Source organism: Eleutherodactylus coqui, chromosome 2 (genome assembly GCF_035609145.1).
Source record: "Eleutherodactylus coqui strain aEleCoq1 chromosome 2, aEleCoq1.hap1, whole genome shotgun sequence".
NCBI classification, from domain to species: Eukaryota; Metazoa; Chordata; class Amphibia; order Anura; family Eleutherodactylidae; genus Eleutherodactylus; species Eleutherodactylus coqui.
The window spans coordinates 262,600,722-262,615,758 of NC_089838.1; the positions used below are offsets into that span (position 1 = coordinate 262,600,722).

A 15,037-nucleotide genomic window follows, 5' to 3' on the forward strand; every position below is an offset into this window, starting at 1 on the left:
TCTATACACTCATATGAGTGAGAAAAAAAAACTTCAAGACCCTATGTATGAAGGGTTTTAGTATGAGCTAGTAACTGTTTTAGCTCATATTTTCTATTTACTCATATTGGTAAAAAAAAAACCCTCACAGCCCTATATATGAAGGGATTGCTGTTATTTCCATATGAGGAAAATCAGTGTAGGTATTTGATATACTATTCCACCAATATTATTTGGTTTCATTCACGCATCGACCAATCCAAAGATATAGATCCCTCAGCCCAATTGATTGTTGATGGCTGTTTAACACTCTACATCTATGATATATAAGGAAATTCAATCCCTCATTTATCTTTTAATCAAAAGATGGAGACCTGGTAGGAATATATGTGCTATTCATATCACCGGGACCAGTGTTCAGATGTATTATCTTAGACCAGGTGTACAGCATGGCACGTATTATCATGTTTTGATCCTCTGATGATCATGCTAGGATGAGGTACCCAGATATGATCATCTTATTTTAAGATCAACCACACATGTAATTTCTCAGAACCACAGATAGTATCTTATATGTATTATGCTCACATTCATACATGCATTTTATATTCTTACGCTACCTTTTTCGTCCATCTTTCTAAGCTCAACTACTTATAATAACCCCAGTTAGCTTTTCTGAAGATATTGAATAAACGCTTATCAAAGTTAAGTTTAAGTTCTATTCAGTTACTCCCATGTCTACACTTAGACGCGTTTGGAAAGACCCTTCTTTCTTGATCACAGCTAACAAACTCACATGGTACTTCCCTTCCCCTTACAATTAACTACGGACCAATCATCATACGTTTACATCATATGTCGCACATTTCCACAAGCCTGATTTTTCTTTTGCTACTAGATATACAGCAAATTGTTTCTAAGATTTAAACCCACTGTTTAGCGAGTTCCCAATTTCAAAATCCAGAATGCCTCTCTGCTGAGGACAAACTTTCTCCAATCCCCTCCTCTTAACCCTTTGCAATCCAATTTTGGACTCAGGGTTTCCTAGGGGGCTTTCTCTTTCTGCCGTTATACAATGGCGCCATCTGCTGGCTAGAGGCAGTACTGCTGTATGTGACATGCTGGAGAGGCCCCCGACAACACAGCGACCAGTAATCTACAGTAAGAATATCCTGCTGGACGTCTTCTGACATCGGAGCTGTACAAGTTTCAATCAGAACGTCTTCAGATGTCAGACAATGGATTGGAAATGGTTAAGGCTACCTACACATGGCCAAGCTGTGAAACGCAGTCCGATATCGCACTCGTGAATGCGCGATGTCCCTGCGGAAGCGAGGTGTTTTTGTGTCTCATCATTTCAGTAAAGTTGCGTTCTTCCAGCAGGGCTTTCAGCCGCATTGGAGGATGGATCAGCAAGTGTTACCCATTGCTTTTACAAGAGCGATGCGAGGCAATAGAGGTGCCATTTAAAACAATGCATAATGCATTCCTAGGAATGCTCAAAGATAGGATATGGTGTGATTTGTTTCCTGCATTGTGATGCGGGGAAAAAAAAATCGCTCATGTGTATGATCCCATTCAAAAGAATGGGGTCTATATTGGTGCAAGATTTGTGTGTCTCGCGACACACAAATCTCACACGATTTTCTTGGTCTGGTGACACCGGCATAAAGGATTTTTTTTACTGCTTCAATAACGCAGAATCTCAATGATTTCAAAGAGCTGCATCATGCGTGTTTCCTCAGAATGCCTCGCCCATTGTTTTCACTGGGGCCAGAAAAAGCATCACAGGGCATGCGAGGTGCACTCAAGTGCCATGCGAATGGCTGTGATTGGTTCATTTAGCGCTGGCTGTGATTGGCTACGTTTTAGCCAATCAGAGGCAGCACTTCCAGGAGGTGGGGATTTTTCAATCCCTGGCTAGAAGAGATGAAGAAGAATAGTACTGGGGACCGTGGAGAAGATGCAGTGAAGCTGGACAGCGCTTCTAGGTGATGTATACCTTTTTCCCCCTGCAGCCAGGACTTAGGTTATGGCTTTGAGAGTAGGATTTCCTACTGTCAAAGTTGCATCGTACTGGGCTATTAAGGCCTCCTCGTGTGCTACTCTGTTGGAGGTCCACAGTAAAGTTGTTACAAGATGGTACAGAACCCCTGTTAGGCTTTCCGACTTCTCAGAGGTTTCCGACAAATGCTGGAGAGGTTGTGGGGATCGAGGCTCGCTTCTCCATATCTTTTGGAACTGCCCTGATATACAAGTAGCATGGACGGAGTTCTTTTCTCTCTTCAGGAGAATCATTGGGATGAGATTCCCCCCCCTTACCAGAACTGGCGATTGTCTTGATAGAAATAAATAATATTCCAGTTGGTTTCAGAAAATTAGTGGCCCATGGTCTCCTTTCTGTCAAACTACTGATAGCTAGGAACTGGAAGACAAATCGTGTCCCTCTCACTGATCGATATAACCCAGTTGTTTTCTGAACACCGTATTTACGAAAAATATTTGCTTATAGAAATGACAAAGTAAAACATTTCATGGAGACTTGGGAGCCCTGGCTGGATCATACCCAGCTAGATAACTTCAAGCCTTGATGGGTTTCAAAGAGGTGGCCTATTTCATGAGAGAGAAACATTTATAAATAATATATGATTATACTAGACGTACGATAGCCATCACTTCAGTTTGGAACAATTGTTAGAATTTTCAGATTTGAATATACCAAGATTTTGGTTCTAAGGTCTGGATCCTATAATTCCTTGTTATTACTCCCCCCTTTTCCCTGTCTTCCCCCTTCCCTAGCTCACCTCCCTCTTATATTATGAAATTGTATTATATCTAGATTTACAAGTAGAGGAAATAATATGATCAAGCAAATTTCATTCTTTGTATGTTTTGTGACGACATGCCAATTGATCTTAGTAAAAACCTATTGAACGGTAAAGTTGCATCGTACTGTACAAAAATCAAGTTTTCATGCGATGCGATGCAACAGAGAGGAAGGCTCCATAGGGAAACATGGGCTACAAAACCTCACGAGTGGAGTGCATATCACAAGGTTTTTGTGTTGGGATGCCGCACACTCCAAAACATTGCACACGTGAAATAAGCCATTGGAAAGCATGGGCAGAATGAACACGCGATTTGTTGCATTGTAGCAAAGCGACAAAATCGTGCGACTTTGCCGCTTGTGTGAACGAGGACTAACACCGACATCGCCTGGAGACAGCGATCTGTCACTTATACCGATCCATTGAGCCGTTTTATAAAACTTATGTTTGAAAGTTTGCAGGGCGGAGAAGAGTTCGATGCAGCTCATTCGTATTTCTTATATTCACCGTTTTCCACCACTGATTGACAGGTTTCTCTGTGTGCGCGGTAACATTGAGGGACCTTTCAGTCAGTGTCTGGAGAGAGGAGGCGGACATTGGATCAATGAATTTGAATGAGCCGCATCGGACTCATCTCAGGTGGCTACTGCAAACTTTTAAACATAAGTTTTACAAAACTTCTTATTGGTCACTATGGCCGCCTGCACACGAGCGTTCCGGATTCCACTAGCGGATTTTCACGCGCGTATGGTACCTAAATGTGCTTGCGGATAGGTGCGGATGCGTGAAAAATCACGCGCGGATATACGCGGATGTGTTGCGGAAACAAACGCGCAGAAAAATCCGGAAGACACCCTTATTGTAAACCCAACCCCTAGAGAACTGCCCATTCCCTGGAAAACAGCTTAAAAACCAACACCCAGACTCCGTTTTGTCCCTCTTGCTTGTGCGAGCACCGTTAAATTATTCTGGCAATATGCTTTCACCCGGTGAGCAGATGTCTTTGTGGGCATGGTTGATCCATGTAACTTTTTTCGGACGTACTATAAAAATACTATATAAGTTTGGTAACGTAGTAATCGTACTGACCCATAGAATAAAAATATCGGGTCGTTTTTGTTGCACTTTGCGCGCTGCAGAAACAGGACGCACCGAAAGATGGTGGAAAGTCTTTTTTTTTCTCTCCGATTACAATTTTTAAAGGTTTTTCAGTAAATTATATGGTACAATAAATAGTGCCATTGCAAAATACAACTCGTCCCGCAAAAAAACAAGCCCTTATACAGCGACGTCGATGGATAAATAAAGGAACTACAATTTTTTAGGGAGTAGGGGGGAAAAAAGGAAAAAAGCAAAAAAGCTCCGTCACTAAGGGGTTAAAAGTGGGGATGGAAAAAAGCACAATAAAAACAAAAGTAAAACTGCTTGGCCACTAAGGGGTTAAAATGAAAAAAAAAGTACATTTGACGCAATAGCGAATAATACTCACACAAGTTCTTCTGTTCTGCTTCTACTGCGTTCGTCCACGCATCCCCATAAACCTGCGCGGACAGTAGACGCCAGGATTGTTCCTTTCTGTTCTTGTCGAGGTATTCTGGGGAGTTACTGTCCCATAGGCTGGGGAAGTCCTGCATTGATTGCCACAAGTTTCCCCATGTCGATCATTATGGCTTGTGGCAGGCTGGTGTCTGCTGGCTGCTCTCTGGTAGATGAGGGGACTGAAAGGACAGATCTGCAGTTGAAATGTGCCTGTGAAGCTCTGTGCTGTGTGTTGGGACGCCTCCTACCATGCCTACTTCCTGTAGTCATAGCAACCAGTGACTCCATCCGCAGCTGCACTGCGGATGTACTGCGTGAAAAAACGCACCCATTCACTTGTATTGGAGGCTTCACGCGCATGATCCGACCAAAATTAGAACAGGTCGCAGATTTTTTCACGCGCGTGAAAAAATGCGATACACATCCGTCCGTCTGGGGACAACTGCGGATCCTCATAGGAGTATATTGGCTGCGGTCTGGGGCGGATTATGTGCCTAAAATCACGCGCTTGAAATTCTGCTCGTGTGCAGGCACCCTATAAGTGACGGACGGCAGAACCAGCAACTCTGTCACTATACCATGCTGTTCACAGCTAGCCACCCGTAAGAGACTGGACGGTTCCCTTTAGTGCTCAAATTTCTCTTTGCTTCTACAATCTGCACTATGACAAATTTGAGGCCATTTTTTCTATTGCAAAATATGAAGAAATTGAATCACTTCTTTATAAAATGCTCAATAACTATTAAAAGTGGAAATCCAGTAGAAATGTACAAGTGAGAAGATGGCATTGGTGACCTCTATGGTCACAAACCATCACTGATCGTCAGAATTAAAGGGCTCAATAGTGTAAACCTCTTCTGTGTTGCTTAGAGAAGCTTGTTACTGGTAATCTGATAACTCAGTATGCACATTGTCATTGACTGAATGGGACCTTTTCAGTAACAGAAATCACTGAACAGCGCCTAATAGGTTGAAGCGTTTTCCTTCATTTTTCTGTTCCGAGATCATTGACTTCTCACTTGACATAGGAGAAGATATGTATTCTTCATAATGCTGAAAGTGTGATATTTCTTCCACTCCACAGAAAGGAGCAGCAGAAGCAGGTGATGGAGGAGGTGGATCTGGCAGCAGTGGAGATGATAGTGATGATGAAGATGATAGTGATGATGACGACAGTGATGATGATGACGACAACGATGATGAGGAAGACGAAGATGAGCCAGATGAACCTCTGTCTTTGGAGTGGCCTGACACTAAGAGAAAGCAAATAACATACCTGTTTCTTCTTCCTATTGTATTTCCTCTGTGGTTGACTGTGCCTGATGTTAGGAGTCCAGTAAGTGACAATGAAAAGTGATTGTCTAAGGTTACAGGTAGAGGTCAGATTAGGCGATGTTCACATGTGTCATAGGCTCAATCTGGACAATTTATGCTGCGTTTAGATGGAACGTATTGTTCAGAAAATTGCTAAAACGAGGGAAAGTGAACAATAATCGTTCTATTTAAATGCGAGCCAATGACCGAATGAGGAATGAGAATCGTGCACTTTTCATTTGCTGTGTTATGCTTCCCATCGAAATGACAGAAACCACAATAGAGGCCAATAGACTTCATTGTAAGTCAATGGAGTCTGTTGAGCAAAAATAGTGTCCATTATATGATTTAATATGGCACTGCGTCATGGACAGCAAGCACAATAATTATATTATCACAAATCTATATGCTGTACAAACTAATTATGCATAATTTCTTAAAGGAGTATTAGTACCATTAAATTTAATATTTATTGTATGGATCATAAAAAATAAAAATGCTTCCCATTTAAATGATGTAGTGAAGTTATGACATTTGCTTACATAATATAGCAGTCTGTATGTCCACCTAATTATCTGAGAGCTGGTGGACGCACATGCTCAGTCTCTTCCCCACAGTCAGGTCTCTGTGTAGCAATCCTCTCTTCACTGTAGAGAAGCCAATACAAATAGCTTTCTCCGCCGCCTGTCAGGATGGAGCAGAGCCTCTGAAATACCTGGCAGTATAGCTGAGAAGGCCCCCTACAGGGAAGCAAAAATGGACTATAAAGGAACTACAAGAACAGCTGCCAAAAGGAGAAGGAGGCTGATTCTGTATAGCGATCCTCTCTTCACTTCAGAGTAGACAAGAAAAATAGCTTTCTCACTAGCCTGTCATGATGGAGTAGAGCCTCCACAGTACCTGGCAGTATAGCTAAGAAAACTCCTACAGGGAAGTAAAAAGGGACTATATTGCCAGCTGCCAGGGGAAGAAGGAGACCGATTCTGTCCAGAGCCCACCCCCAGCAACCTAGATTAGTAGCATCAATAAGGGGGACATTTAGAATAAAAAAACAATGAAAAAGGATTTTTAAATGATGTAAATTACTTTAAACAGATTTTAACAAGAAAACTTTCAAGTCCTTGGTATGAAAATGATTCATGGAATGGCCCCTTTAACTCTGTTGCAGAAATCAAGAAGGTTTTTCGTCCTGACATTTCTGGGCTCCATCATGTGGATTGCTATATTTTCATACCTCATGGTTTGGTGGGCACATCAGGTGAGGCTGACACACATTGAAATGATGAAATTTATATTATATTTAGTCCTGAATTCATTAATAGGATTCTGTTAAATGCAAATACCAGAAACTGTGTGAGGGTTGTAGCTTCTGTTATTTTACTAATGATGCTGACAGGCCCATTCAACAAGCTGGAAATTGGTTTAAAGGCTATGGAAACCTTTTATGCATGAAAAATCAATACATACATATCTTACTAAGTCCCTGCAGAAGAAAATGATGCACTTATTTGCGTTTTTGCGTTGATTTTTCCTCCTCATGTATGTAGAAAGACTCATAATCAGTTTGCAGGTTCTTCTACAGTCAAGTTTCTGGGTTGGGGATGATCCCAGCACTGATCAGCTAGTCTTCCTCATGAACATGCACAAGCTGAGCTCCCCTTCCCCTTTTCTCTTTCAGAGGCTGTGTAGCATCACCACACCCACTCAATACTACACAGCTATCTCATCCTCTCTCTGAGTAGCTGCTGATCCTGTTACCCCACACTGCTGATAAAAGCAGAATATTCACCTGAAGTGAATTATAACCCTCTGTAATAGTAGCTCTCTCTTCTAGATCTCCTCCACCATCCTCCAGCACTGTCATACAGCCATCTGTAATAGCTCAGTGGACAGACAATAAATGCAGGTTCACAACATAGGAAGAGACTAGGAAGGGGGTCAGTCAGTTCACTCTAACTCTAAGATTTCAGTCCTCCAGCCTGCAGTGTCTTGGAAAACAATGCAAGCATAGAAACCAAACAATCAGACATTTTTAATGAAAACAATCACAAAAAGTTTTCATTTCCAAAAAGACATTAATTTTAAAAAAATGCAAAGGTTTATATAGCCTTTAAGGATGAGATTGCGGAGATGTTAGAAATATGATTCTTTACTATTCTCAGTGTTATTAGCAGTCACCGAGTCTCACATAGTCCCAATATCAAATCAGAATTAAGCAGGCTCCTTTAGATTTCCTGACATCACATGGTCCCGTTTGTCACAATTCACTTAGGGTAAGTCCCTGCAGGAACGACTGCTGCGGATGTTACCTGCAGATTTGTCTAGGTAAAATGGACAGTGAAATATAGTAACAGGAAAGTGGATGACATTTTACAAATCTTATCTATTAGCTGCAGAAATTTTCCACATGACAATTAGGGTGGATTCAGATGACCATATATCGGCTTGGTTTTCACGCCGAGCCGATATACATTGTCCTTGTCTGCAGAGGGGGGGAGGATGGAAGAGCCAGGAGCAGGAACTGAGCTCCCGCCCCCTCTCCACCCCTTGCCACTATTTGCAATAGGAGGGGCGAGATGGAGGCGGAGCCAAGTCCCAGCGCTTAGCTCCGCCCCCACCCCTCCCATTGCAAATAGTGGCAAGGGGCGGGAGTTCCCATTGCAGACTTTTACTATGGGTTTCCCTTTTAATGTAGTGGGGTGAAAATCAGCAATAAAAACACAGCAAAATGTGCAATGAAATCCGTATGCTAGAAATGGAAACTTTGCTGTAGTTTAACTCTGAATTTAAGGCAGAAAACTCTGCCGCCAACTGACTTACCTTAGGACTGTGAGTGTCTCTGGTGTGGTGATGTAATGGGGAGTGGTAACAATGGATCTGGGAGGGCTAATCCAGGATCGGGGGAGATTTTTGAAGAAAAGACCCCATATAACTGCTCTGTACCTTGGACATTTGTAATTTAGTCCTATGTACAGTTTTCTTCAGCGATTAATTGCTTCCTTGACTCTATTTCTATGCACAGTGTAAACCCCAATGGTTGGATTTCCTTTAGGCAAGATGCCTGTGCTTATAGGTGACCCTGCAGGAAAGGGCATCTGCTCTTCCTCTTTAGGGCTGAATTTTAGTTCATGCAGTAATCTCTTTGACATACTGTACCTCAATTAGGGAATATGGTCCAGACTACAGGTTTGGTTTAGTGCAGTCGATGGTCAATGGCCAGTTCCAAGCAAGACAGTTCATTGGTCCGTTTATCTCCCATAGTAAATAATTGAAGACTACTGCACACACTGGTAGGTGGCAACATTGTCAGTGCCACCACTTCGAAGGGCCCCCATGAGTGTATGGAGGCTATGTGTTTTGCATGTAGGGTGCAAACTAGAGTGATATGTATGTAATTGGTACAAAAAGATAGCTCTATGTCATCATACAGTGTAGATTAGCGTAGGATCATTCACTATGGTAGCATCTAAACTGAAGTATAAACTATGTATTATTTTTGCCAGGTGGGGGAAACCATTGGCATTTCAGAGGAGATAATGGGCCTTACCATACTGGCTGCTGGCACCTCAATACCAGATCTCATCACCAGTGTGATTGTGGCAAGGAAGGGACTCGGAGACATGGCCGTCTCTAGCTCTGTAGGAAGCAACATCTTTGACATCACTGTAGGGTGAGTATCTAGAACGTCATATTCTAATCCCAGATGTGCTAAGATATTACTGAGTCTTCAGTATTCATTATGTCACATAACTTGTGCATTACGTATGCTTTAGAGGGGGTTGTCTCATCATGACGATCGCTTTTTGAAATGAACGTGACCCAGTGATCAGCTGATTGCCACTTCTGAAGTTCCTGGCCATCAGCTATCATCATGGACCATTAAAAAGTTGCTGATCATCGGAAAGTTGCAGCCAGGGCAAAGGAAATGTATTATATGATGCCCATTCAAATAAATAGTCATCTGTGTGGCTCACTACTCTGCCTCACAGAGTTGTCCCAAGTTGGTGGAACCTCCTCTATGACACCCATATTCCCTAATAGGGCATTGGAAAGGGGTTGTCTTAATAAGTCAACTATTTTAAAACTTTTTTGAATGCAGTTTATTTATAATTGTAAGCACCATGTAAACTCTGATTCTTCATGCACACGAGCGGATACCAATTGCTGGTTTCCGCTCGCAGATGAAAAATTGTAGCATGCTCCATTTCCCTACGGTGTCCGCACGGACGGGTTCCATTGAAGTCAATGGAAGCAGTCTGACTCGCTGCCCGTCCGTGGGAAAAGCAGCAATTTCCCCCCCAAAAAATGTACTGCACATGTCCGACGGCGAGCCGTGCGGACCATCTGCAGTACAGATGAAAATCAAGAAAGCAGCTACGCGCGGACGCCGCTGCTGCCAGGACTGAATTCCACTGCGGCAATCTGGCTCTGCCGTGTGCATGCGGCCTAAAGCTCACTTAGCACTCAGCACTATGAGGGCAAACAGTGACTGGTTCTTCCGTCATGCCAACGCCCCTGCCCACACAGCGCTGAGTGCTAAGCAATTTTTGATGAAAAACAGCATCTCACCCTCCATAGTCACCTGTTCTCTACTCCAGTCCTCAGGACACCACAACGGGTCATGTTTTTAGGATTTCCTTAGTATTGCGCAGTTGATATACGTGTATTTATTAACACAAATCATGACCTGTTAGGGCAAATTGAGAGCTGGAGTTGAAAAACACTAATCTATACCTTGGTGCAGGTCACAACACGTGGGCATCTACCCGGCTCCATACCAGGCTGGAATCACACATGCTGCTTTTGTGGCCATTTTTGATACAATTTTTTAAACAAAACACAGGACTGGCTGCAAGAGAGAAGAGAAGTATTAGGCTAGGGCTACACAGCGACAATGTCTCAGGACCAAAAATATGGCTGGCTTATCTGGCACTTGCTGTTACGAGACTGTTTTAGAACTGCAATTCGGCTAATAAACAACAGCCAAACCACCAACAGGTTGCAGATAAGTCACAGTTACATGTGACTGAGGGCTCTCTCAAACGGCCAAAGCGCGACCGAAAATCGCATGAACAAGAGGCAGCCGTGACCATATTCTTCCATTTATGCGCCTGTTCAGATAGCCCAGGTCGGGCAAGTATACGTCGAGCCCGGGATACCGTCGAGCAGGGAAGAGAGTTTAGCTTAGCTAGACTCCCTCCCCCTCTCCGGCTGTCTGCAATGGGAGCGGACGGGACAGGGCAGGAGCTAGTTTTCTAAACTCCTGCCCCCTCTCTGCACCTTGGCGGCTGTCTGCAATGAGAGGGGGCGGGAAGCAAGTGTGCTAATCTCCTACTCCCTCCCTTTGCAAACAGCCGGCAAGGGAAGGGGGGGGGGGGGAGTATAGTGGAGACGCTCCTAAACTCTCTCCAACCTCCCTTTTTCGGCAGCTCCCATAGGAGTCTATGGGACCAGCTGCCATTTTCCGGGCGGAAAATAGTTCCAGAACTATCTTTTCCCGCCGACCGAAATGCGCACCGAATGTGCCATCTTTGCCAGCTGATCGTTTTTACACACCTCATAAACACCCATCAGATGGGTAGCGTATATCGGCCGACCGATGTCTGTGGTGGAAATGTCACATGTGACTCGTGACCAAAATCCAACTGATTTGGATTTTGTGTGACTGTCGTGTCACATTAGGGGTGGCAGATCGTAACGTGACACCATTGATAATCATTATATGTAACAATGCAGTGTGACACTGTGGCAACTCATATGTGGTCTCACACATTGCCATCTTCTCATTTTCAGGTTACCCGTTCCCTGGTTCCTGTTCTCCGTATTTAATGGATTCAGTCCAGTAGCGGTGAGCAGCAATGGCTTGTTCTGCGCAATTGTCCTCCTCTTCCTGATGCTTCTCTTTGTCATATTCTCCATTGCTGCCTGCAAGTGGAAGATGAACAAGTTTCTAGGGTTCACCATGTTCGTATTATACTTTGTATTTGTGATCGTCAGTGTCATGCTGGAGGACAGGATCATTGTGTGCCCCATATCTATATAAGACACCCACTAATTATAGAGCCTCCACTGATCTGGCCTCATCCAATGTTCGTATATGTGGCGCACTCAGTCATAGAGCAAACCTGATCATAAATATATTTTCTTATTCCTATTTTTTATATATACATATTGCTTCTATACTTAGTGACCAGCACTGCACCAACCTAGACTATGCCTCCCGCCCTCCGCCTAGAAACCTCTAACCCATTCTTGTACATGGACCTTGCATGCACATTTCACTATTGCCACCATTAGAAATGCCTGCCAAGCAATATGTGAACCTTGAATAAGATCGCAGTTTATATTTATAAACATATTAAGTAAACTGAAATAAAACCAATCTGACTCCCAATGGTAACTGTGTCCGCATCGTTTCTACCAATGTCAATTATAGTGTTCATGGTGTGATGCCAATTGTGCAGGGTATATGTTGCCATGTGTTATCTATGGTGCACTGTTCAGCCGGGCTTACAGTACAGAAAACCACAGCATGGAAAGTAACATTGATTTCAGGGGCCCCATAGCAAATCTCAGAGCTGTGTCCCCCCTCCCCCTTCCGAAAAATATCAGTAACAGCATATATGTAACATGGTGGGATAGATACAGCATCTAATTTCTAGTATATCCCTGACTAAAGCAGTCACCATATAGTAGTCAGATACCAACTCACCACAGTGATTACAGTGCAGTTACCTCCAACGATCACAGGTGATGTCTTCTCTGATTGGCAACATTTGTTTTAACTTTTGTTCTTTAACTTGGCCCAGATGGCTATGAAGATGTCCTCCAGCCACAACTTGTCTTTTCACACTCTCTCAATCCTACTTTGTTGGAAGATGTCGGGCAGAGTATTCTTACTGTATATTATTGGCCGCTCTGTTGTCGAGGGCCTCTCCAGCATATCCCATACCGCAGTACTGGCTCTAGCCAGCAGATGGCGTCATTGTAAAATGGCAGAAAGAGAAAACCCCCTAGAAAACCTGAATCCAAAATTGGATTGCAAAGGGTTAAAAGTTCCAAGTGACATAGATCATGACTTACACATTTCAGACCATAAGTACACCAGTAGTCGTAGCTACTTTCAAGGATGCACTTGCCTTCTCAAACGCGTCCTTTTTTTTCTATATCATCTGGAACTTTTAATATGGATTAATAGGAAACAGTTAACTGTCAATTGTGACATATCTGCACTTTCATTCTCCGCCCTTACCTGAATGTATAAACCCAACCTTCGGCCTTACTCAATTTTAAGTATTTGATCAATATTTTTCATCAGTTTTTTAAAGCCAAGATTAGGAGTGGATTAGAGAATGAGAAGTATAAATTATACATTTTCGATGTGCAGCATCTACTCCCAGTTGTGGCTGATATGTGTCATATGTAGTCTAGTGGCACCATTAAAATGGGTTGTTCCATGAATAGAAGCTATTCCCTATGCACAAAATAGGCGATGAGTGTATGAATATTCATGGTCCGACTACCTAGACACCCAGCGATCACGACTATAGGGGGTCCAAAGCATGAATGAATGGAGTGTTGTAAAAAACAGGAGAATTCCTGTTGCATTGACTTCTATATTAAATTGTTGTTGAGGCATTTGCCAGGCAACTGTCCTCTCTGCTGCATTGTTGGACTGGATCAGCTAATCACTGGGTTCAGGAGGAGTTACTATTTGATGGCCTTCCTTTAGCGCCTTTCCACTGCAGCGCTGTTTCATCTTCATTCGTACATGAGGATTTTCAGATATTTTATTTTTCTGGCTTACATGAGGGCTTGTTTTTTTTGCGAAGACAAGTTGTATTTTCAATAGTACAATTTAATGTACTATAGAATGTATTGGAAAACCTTTAAAAAAATGCAAATTCGCTACTTATGGAAGGGTTTTGTTTCTAGAGCTTTCACAGTGCAGAAAAATGACCATCTATGACAGTCCGATTACAGCAATATCAAATCCATGTCTTTTTATGTGTTGTACTGATACAACACCTTTTTATAAGTTGTTTTCTGTAGACATTTTTGCCCTCCACAATGGAGGTGTGAAAACTCATTTCTTGTGGGGTGATCTGTAGTTTTTACTGGTACCAATTTGAGGTTTCTATGACTTTTTGATCACTTTTTATGCAAATTTATTTCCTGGGGAAGGGGTGTCAAAAGAGAAGTGCAATTCTGTCTTGATGTATTTTTTTTTATGATGTTCACTGTAAGGAATAAATGTTATTTTCATAAATTGAGCTTTTATGGGCACGGCGATACCAATATATATAATTTTTTTTATGTGATAGGCAGTGCTTAATATGAAAAAAATCCATTGCAGCCCTGAGAGCTTTCACAAAGATGCCATGACCAAATGGCATCTTGCAATCTCATAGCAGGGAGCTGTTTGGGAGACAGAGGGAGCCCCCTAGCTTTGTCATGCCATTTAAATGCAACATCTAATTGGATAAATGGCTGGGATAGGAGTTATCGGTATTCTCTGCCTTTGCAGCCAGGTATCAGATGCCCATGTATAGAGCAGGCTTGGCTTCATAGCCTGCACTACTTTGCATCCACTGTATGGCGGATGTTGGTAAGGTAGTTGACTATGTCGTTCATTCATTTGTGCTAGTGGCAAACATCTAGATCTGAATATTGTCTGTCTTATCAGTGCGATTCACCTCTTGGTAATCATGAAGCCAGGAAGGGGACATACTAGAGCCATGTTTGATGAAGTAAAGATGATGCATTCCAGCTTCTCTGCCCAAAAAAGGAACAGTCAGATATCGTAATGGAAATGAATTGAGTGATCAGCAGAAGATCTAAAATAGATGGAGAGAATATACAGAAGAGCTATATGCTAGCCAGTGTGAACCCCAAAAAGATAATGATAATAGCCAGATGGACATGGAACCAAATATTTTGGAAGAAAAAATAGCAATGGACTGAGACAACTGTCAAATAAGAAAGCCCCAGGAGTTGATAGGCTACCTGTGGAGTTTCTGAAACCAATACCCGTCAGTACCCTCACAGCTTTGTGCCAACAGACATGGTCCATATGGTAAATGTGGACTTGCAGCAGGTCATTGATCGGGAACTGCCTGATGTCCAAGCTGGTTTTAGAAAGGGCAGAGGTTCTAGAGATCACATCACCAACATCAGATGGATCATCGAAAAGACCCACGAATATCAGAAAGATCTATACACGTTTCATTGACTACAGCAAGGCTTTCGACTGCGTTAAATATGACAAGCTCTGGGCAGCTCTGCATGACCTTGGTGTCTCAGTTCACTTGATCAAGCCTATCAGATAAGTGTATGTCAATCAAGAAGCATTTTTTTTTTTCTTACGCCATTAGGAA

General features: G+C 42.7%; 1 protein-coding gene across 1 annotated transcript in view; it reads left to right on the plus strand.

Moving 5' to 3' along the window:
- Positions 1-11,703, plus strand: part of SLC24A1 (solute carrier family 24 member 1) — a 55,292-nt gene extending 43,589 nt beyond the window's left edge. Inside the window, exons 10-13 of the mRNA XM_066589991.1 lie at positions 5,431-5,682; positions 6,829-6,918; positions 9,164-9,330; positions 11,454-11,703. Of these exons, the coding sequence (XP_066446088.1) occupies positions 5,431-5,682; positions 6,829-6,918; positions 9,164-9,330; positions 11,454-11,703 (759 nt within the window). The remainder of the gene's footprint in view (positions 1-5,430; positions 5,683-6,828; positions 6,919-9,163; positions 9,331-11,453) is intronic.
- The last annotated feature ends 3,334 nt before the right edge of the window (positions 11,704-15,037 follow it).